At 52.4% G+C, this 7968-nt stretch overlaps 1 protein-coding gene across 1 annotated transcript; it reads left to right on the top strand.

Annotated features, from left to right (window-relative positions):
- Nucleotides 1-613: 613 nt before the first annotated feature.
- Nucleotides 614-1826, top strand: LOC142558030 (uncharacterized). Its single transcript, XM_075670197.1, has one exon. It carries the CDS (start codon nucleotides 772-774, stop codon nucleotides 1597-1599), a length of 828 nt encoding a protein of 275 aa, XP_075526312.1. The 5' UTR covers nucleotides 614-771; the 3' UTR covers nucleotides 1600-1826.
- Nucleotides 1827-7968: the final 6142 nt, after the last annotated feature.

Here is a 7968-nt window from a genome sequence, read left to right as displayed (position 1 = left end):
ATTGGCGTCCACGTACGCAAGAACTAGGGGCGGCGGTACTGCGCATGCGCAGACCCAGATGTAGGGCTCTGCGCATGCGCAGTACCGTAACACCCTGGTTCTTGCGTACGCAAGCCGCTTGCTTCCTCTAATCTAAAGCTCTGTTGCGTTCGTCCCAGGTCAACACTTGTAGGCCTATGCCTCAAGAGCGAGGGAGAATACACGAACACAAACGGAGAGCACGCGAACTGACATCACAGCGCCCGTGTATGTTGTTTGCGTACCCAGATGTTTCTCTATATTCGCGCTGCGCAAACTCGGTTTTCAGTGGCAATGATACCGTCCTTCTTTAGGAAGGCGCTTCACCTTAATTTAGGCATATCTCGGGTGTTATGTCTCACAGGCTGTTAGAAGACTATGCCAGCAGATTTAAAACCGCCGATACGAGCGAGAGCATAGAAATGAGATCATTGGGAACAAGAACTTGTGGAAAAGTAATCGTCTTCTGAGTTATACGACGACGACTTGTGGGACCACCGCGGACATTTAGCCGCCCGCTGACTCCGCCATAATGGCCAGTATAGAACATGCGCTTGTCGATGGAAGTTAGAAAGACGAAATTGCCCTGCACGAGGCGGCAAGAGCGGGCGAAACGTGCTCGCGTCGCCGCCGCCATTACAATATCTAGCGGTAGTAGAGCTCTCGGCTTGGAGGAGAGCTTCGCGCAAGTCTGTAGCTGCAGAGACGCGCCTTTGCCGTGTGTCATCGTGGCATGTATCAGCGCACGTCGCGATGAGCTTGCGTGCCTCCAGGCGACAACTGGCGGGCTTCGGCGAGCTCCTGGACTGGCAGCCGCTGGAGTTCGCGGACGCGGTGCCCAAGGTGTTCTGCTGCACCTTGTGCGGAGTCCTGCCGACGTTCACGAAGCGGCTGACGCCCTGTTGCCACGTGTTCTGCCGCCAGTGCTTCGAGAGGCTCGCCGAGCGGGAGCACCGCTGCCCGCTGGACCAAACCCCTTTCGCGGACGACGCGGTGGACACGCTGGACTCTGTCCACGGCGGCGTCAATCGACTGCGCGCTCGCTGCCCGAACGCGTCCAGCGGCTGCACGTTCGTCGGCGTCCTGCCAGAGCTCAAGGAGCACGTCGCGGGTCGCTGCGACCACAACGCGGTTCGGTGCCCGCGGTGCGGAGCGGCCGTCCTCCACAGTGTGATGCTCTACCACCACCTCGAGGACTGCGGCGGCGCGCGCAAGTCCACTTTGGCCGAAGACGAGGCGGCGGAGAGGCCTCAGATCGTAGCCGCCATCAGGTCATTGCTCGAGGGAAGCCACGGTGGTTTCGCACGCCCGGTATCCCGCAGCGCCAGCCGGACGCCCCCGATGGAAGCCTCGGCCGTAAAAAGACGCCGCAAGAGCGTCACGCCGTCCAAAACTGACCTCCAGGGCTTAAAGAGCACGACCGAAGATGTGTCGAAAAGGGCCGGGGTTGTCCAGGAGGTTGCTAAGGCGCTCACGGAGGAGAGGCGGATTGATGGGAAAGCTGAAAATTTCCTGTTTATTCTTTGTTTTGCTTTGTGCTTTATTCGCATGATTGGCTTGTGCATGTACTTGGCCGGGTAGGATTTGACCATAGACAATAAAGAATACGTATTTTTTTCAATGGCAGCCCAGCAGCATTCCTATTCTGCGGCCACGTCAGTGGTACCAGTGGTGCCGGGATGCATGGGAGTAGAATACATGGGTGTCAGCGGTCCGCTGTAGTGGCGCCACGTTATCAGTCGGTTGCTGTTAATGTCAGTGCTTGTTTGAAACGAAAAGAGGAAGACTGTCTCGTCTGCTGCGAGAAGGGAGCGCGCTCGTGCATATATTTTACTGGATAAACGGGCATTAATATAAAGGTGCTTACATTTCCTACAGAACTTCTAACGGCAAGTTTAAACTACTGTATGCATCCCGTGCTGGCACGCCATGCATGGTACAAAATGCATGCTGCATACTGACTCGGTTCTCGGACGCAGCATGTATAACATCCATGACATCACACATACCGCTCTTGCTCTTGTGGAGATAACTCTTATTCTTGTTTATCCCGCGTATGTATAACTCATGATAGACAACAGATGCATTGGATTACGTTCTAAAACGTGTGGTTTATGACGTGCCTCCGTTTAAAGCATAGCCTTCGAGATTGGCTTGTGTTATCGAAGGGAGCCGTCGCTTGGGCTAACGTTGGTTGGGGCATGGATTCGGACACCACGTATCATCCAGCAAATGTTGCGGCCTTCGGTTCAACATGCTCCTGCATCGCGCCCGCTTCCTTGTGTTTTATATGTACAGCGCCCTCACTTTCGGAGCGTTGAATTCAAGAAGTTAAATTAAGTCGCATATTCGCCACAGTACTTGGCAATTAGGGTAGCAGTGTCATTGAGAAGGAGGGAAAGGGTGCAAGGGGAAGGACGCTGCAGTTTTAACTTCTGGAAGCGATGCTCCTTGCTGTGCCAACCTTCATTTTCGTTTGTGATCACGAGTAACCACTTCATTAGCTTATTCTTGCTGCGAAAAAGGCGGAAGTTTATGATACGACTGATGGCGTTTTTCACTGGTCGATCTGGAGCGGCCGCCGAAATCCTGGAGCGAGCGCTCGGGTTTCAGGAATCCGAATCGGCCAGCGGAGCGCAAAAACGCTCCGCGGCGGATCACACAGGAAGTCTGTGTACACGTCGCACGAACCGGTTCTGAAAACCATGCCCTACTTCCGTTCAGTACGTTTCCACGGCAACCACACTCGCCGTCCCCCGTGTGCAATTTGACCGTGGCAGTCGCATAGCCCGTCATTTCCATGTCGCGCCAGCAGGGATTGTGCATGGACAACGTGCATAGAAGTCTTCGTACAGCACCTGCGTCACTTCGTAATCGCTGTTGTCCGCGCTCTCGTCGCTAAACGCGAGCGCTGCAGCAGCACCGAACGCAGCCATCTTGCGAAGCAACACAATGTTGTGCGCACCAACCGGGTACCGATTTCGCTTGAAGCCGGAAGTGACGCGAACTATTTCCGCCCGAATCCGCGCCTCGGCGGCGGAGCAAGTCAGAGCGATCCGGCGCGGAGCGAGTTGATCCGAAACGACCAGTGGAACGCGCGAACCCGCTCCAGATCGACCAGTGAAATTCGGATTCGTTGCCACGGAGCAAGAAATCCTGCTCCGAATCGACCAGTGAAAAACGCCATGAAATTCAGGTGTGTTAGCGCGGGCGTGCTTGGGGAGGGATGTGTGTAGTCCTTCGGTCGTCTCTCTGTGACGTTAACCACACAGCTGGCTCGCCTCCAGTTCCTTTACTTTCGGCATGTACATTGTCCCCAGAGCCAGTTCATGTTGTGTGTGTGTGTGTGTGTCGTAATAAAGCTACGTGCATTTATGTTGAGGCCAAACTGCACGTGCGCTTGCCACCGTGCGAAAGCTCGCGCCAGCGCGCCTTGAGTTTACCGCGCCTCGCGAAGAATGGCGGTTTGAACCATAGAGTTGCGCGCGTATTTGCAACATGCCACGTGCTTTAGGTGGCAGCACATGAGCATTTGACAGGACAAACGCATGCATGGTTGTGCGAATGTTTCCGCAGCTGTTCGAGAGTATACTTTTCCTGTATGCAGCCAGAGAGACTGTCGCGCAAGGGGATGTGCGATAGCCCTTCGCGGCGACTCAGTCACCTTTTCTCTGAATACTTCTCCGTCTCTCATTATTTACCAAATGCGAGCTGCGAACCGCCGCGCGGCTAATGCATTTCATGTGCACCGAAGGGAGGCGAAGACTTCTGTGCACTGTTGCTGCAGTTGCCAGATGTTGCGACAGCATGACTCGCACGGTGTCTATATAGCTTGGCATGGCGACCTGGAAAACCTGGCGAAATCAGGGAATCGTGAGGACACGCGGGAATCGGGGAATTGTGAGGATGGTCTAGCGACCTGGAGGAGCCTGGCAAAATCAGGGAATTGTGAGGATTCCGGGAATCAGGGGAATTATGAGGATAAAGTTTCTTGTATGTTGCAGTGAAGCACATTGATAGTTGCAGGAACGAACCGGGCACCCAGAGGTTCATAGGGGACTGGCCTATATACGCGGTGCACGCCAATGACGAACTGAAGGTTTTACTTCGCCGCGAAGCTGTTTTTCTTTTTTGATGAGTCCGCATGCATTGCAGCGAATAAAAAAGAAAACGCACGCTGTGATTACAGACAGGTTTTATTAGTGTAAGATGTGGAATACGTTGTGCTGTCGCGCACAAAGGGCAACAACATATGGACACATTAAAAGGAGGAAGGGGCTTCACGTGACACGGACATAAAGTGCAGGGTGGCCGTGATTACTTCGCTAACTGACTACATTAGACTGTTCAAACACTGCTCGTGACAATTCAATTTCTGTAGCGCGAACAAGCGGGTCCTACAGGAACGCAAACGGCGTACACGAGATCTGATACGTTACAGTGCTTGTGTACACGTCGTTTGTGATCCTGTATGGCCCGTTTATCCGAGCTACGCGAACTCAATTTTCCAAGAATGGTGATACCGTGGTCTCTCAGGGAAGTGGTTCACCTTAGCTTATGTAAGTCTTAGGTGTCACGTCACACAGGCTGCCGCAAGACGACGTCACATACATAAAGGGCCCCTGAAACGGTTCGGACAAATTTTGTAAACGCGTAGGGTACAGCTTAAAAGTAGAACATTCGCACCACAATTTAAGTGAAGTGTTACGTATTAATGGAGCTACAAGCGATTACAAGTCACCCTCCTCCCTAGCCATGCTTTTCCTGTTCAACTCGTTCGCCGAGCGATTGGGGCTAAGCTCCGCCTTCACTGGCTCTGCGTCACGATGCGACGTCACATCGTCCACTTCCGGTTGTTTTGGAGCCCGCCCTCGACCGCGAGAAACCTCTCTGCTAGCCGCTTGGCCGTCGACCCCAAGCGAAAGCTATCGAAGCAGCGTGCGTTGCAAGCATTCTGTCGTAGCGCCGAACGTGTCTGGTATTCCGGTAATCACAAATTACCTGAATATCTCGACGGAACTGTGGAGGCATAAACTGAAGCTGATGAAGGAACTTTAGCGTAGACGTGCGTGAGCTGCCTGGTACGGGTGCCTGCCTCCACGGTCTAGCCACCCGTTGGCGCAGAGCTTAACCAACCAAAGAAAGAGCTAATATTGCTCTAACCAAGTGTAAAATATTTTAAACATTTACAAAAACAACGTGTGAACGATTACACTCCTGCGAAAAATTTACACCAGCAGCAAAGAAGAAGAATATATTTTGTTACTGCTACTGTGTGTGGTTGAGCTCTATGCCACCAGGTGGCTGCACCGTGCAGACCATTCAGATTTGCTCTTCTGTTCTTCACCTCATACGACACGCAAGGGGACACGGCCAGGCCCTGTCCCCTTGCGCTTGCGTTTACCCTAATACCGGACGCGCGAAACGCTATTGCGTTAGTAATCTTCTGGTGCAAAGTGACGGCCACAATCGCACAAATCCTGGCGCCGATCGGATAGTGGCAGTCCGATGCGCTGCAGCCAGTCAGCTCGTGTACTGGCTTGCAGAGGGACACGATGTCGCAGCTTGACATATTGCCAGTCGCTACTTCTGCAGTCGACAACGCAACAAAGTAGAATCAAAGCGCTCGCGAAAAAACAAACCGATACTGACGGCGGAGCTCTCGTCAAAGAGAGAGAGAGAGAGAGAGAGAGAGAGAGAGTAAAACTTTATTCAATGTAAATAAAATAAGGCACGATGGTTGGAGCCCCTATTCCAGGGCCCCACTGGCACGAGCGGCTCGCTGGGCTTGGTCCAGAAGAGCCAACTGGCTCTCCCGACCCTCGTCCGCAAGCCATGCCTCCCACTGCCTATCTGCCTATTCCTCATTAGTGGATGTTGGTGTAATATGGGACTGTCTATGTGCGGAGGCCTCCTGGGGCACTCCCATGTGATGTGTTTTAGTGTGGGTGTGTCTGTGCACCACGGGCACTCGTCAGAGAACCTCGTGGGGTGTATTCTGTGTAGGTGGTGCAGGTTGGGGTATGTATTCGTCTGAATACGACGCCAGTCCCTCTCCTGTTCGCTGTTTAAATCGGAGTGAGGATGTCCAAAACGTCTCCGCTCCTGCCTTTGCTGTAGGAGGATGTCACGAGAATTCGGTGGAAGGACGTCGCTAGGCCATGCCGTTGCTCGGACGTTCAAACCTCGAGCAATACGGTCTGCCCTAGCGTTTCCTGCCTGTCGCTCGTGTGCCGGACACCAGACGATAGTGTGGTGCCCCTCTAGTTGAGTGCCTAAAATTTTGATTATTGATTTGGGTGCCGTTCCTTGTAAAAACAGGTGGCAAGCCGCTTGCGAGTCGGATAATATGACAGCCGAATTGGTTTGGCGCTCGGCGTCCTGAATGGCCAAGGCAATGGCTGCAGCCTCTGCCACGCATGCCGAGGCGGTTTTGAAGGATGCCGTTGTTACGTTGTTGTTGCATGTAGAGACTATGGTGAAAGTGTCTGAGCTGGCTCGACTGGCATCCGTATAATACACCCCCGGTCCCATGCCGAAACGTTTGTGAAGGGTCTTTGCCCTTGCTCTGCGTCGTCCGGGATGGTACTTGGGGTGCATGTTTTTGGGAATTGGGGCCACCGCGATGTGCGATCGAACATTGCGGTCTATCTGTGCCGTTTCCTCTCCGCAATACTGGGGTCTCAGGGGAAAGCCTAACCTCGCCAATACTTCCCTGCCCTGAGTTGAAGAACAAAGTCGTTCTTTCTGGGAATATAACGTCGCGACTGCGTACTCGTCAAAAGTATTGTGCAGGCCCAGTCCCTCGAATCTCTCTGTGCTAGTGCATTCGGGAAGACCAAGGGCGGCTTTGAAGGCTTTTCTTATTATTGCGTTTGCCTGTTTAATCTCTTGGTTTGTCAAGGCCCGATACGGAAGGGCGTATGTGAGTCGGCTAATTACGAATGCGTGAACCAGGCTGATGGTCTCTCCCTCAGTCAAAGACGGAGCACGTTGTAACACAAGCAGACGACACTTGCTGTGTGCCGGAAGTGCTTAAGCGTACTGAAAAATTGTTCTTGTGCATTCTCTGTATGTTACTTTCTTTTTATAAAAACAAGTTAACTAACATTCCAACTATTACGAACATCATTTGTTTACCATAAAGTTGGAAAAATTATCGATCACGCGTCCTGGTCAGCCAATCGGATAGGTCGCCCCACTGACGTCCTATGGGGGATTTCGGTCATATGGGTAGGGGCAGCTTAAAATTCCGCCGAGCAGTGTGCTGAGATCGGCAGCGATGTGCATTTTTAAAACCTTATAATAAATTACACGCTTTACGCAGAACACTTAGATGTGTCAATTAATGATCAGAATGGCCTACTCTAACGACTCGGTACGTTTGTAAAAAATCGTCAAAATCGTTTCAGGGTCCTTTTAAAACAATTCCGAAGCGACCGAGCGCATAGAAATGTTATCAGTCGAAGCAAGTCAAACTGGTACTTATGAAGAATTGATCGTCTTCCGAGTTACGCGATGTCCTGTGGGACTATCCTGGACCTTTATCTGCCCCGCTGATTCAGCCTTATAATGACCAGAACAGCATACGTGGACTGCCTCCGTGTCGTTTTCCGCCGACCCCTTTCGGAAGAGCGTCGATCGAGAGGCTTTTGAGGTACACTAAAGGCAAATATTAAGTCGTGTACTGTTCAAATACCATACCAGAAACCTTGCAGCGCTTGTTTCGTGCCAAACATCCGTTTAACAGAAAATCGCGTCTGAAGGGTAGGGATGCCTTTAGCGCAATTCAAATCACCCGCTCCCTAGCGGGGGAGTGATGACGTTGCATATGCTATCTCCGCCCTGCTCCGCCCTTTACAACCGTCTGTGAGTAAAACGGCGCCAGACAGACGGCGCTACGGTCATTTGTGCAAAACGCAAACGCGCGGCCATACAGAAACCGAGCCA

The sequence above is a fragment of the Dermacentor variabilis genome, chromosome 9, assembly GCF_050947875.1.
Source record: "Dermacentor variabilis isolate Ectoservices chromosome 9, ASM5094787v1, whole genome shotgun sequence".
Lineage (NCBI taxonomy): Eukaryota > Metazoa > Arthropoda > Arachnida > Ixodida > Ixodidae > Dermacentor > Dermacentor variabilis.
This window is presented reverse-complemented; position numbering and strand designations above follow the sequence as displayed.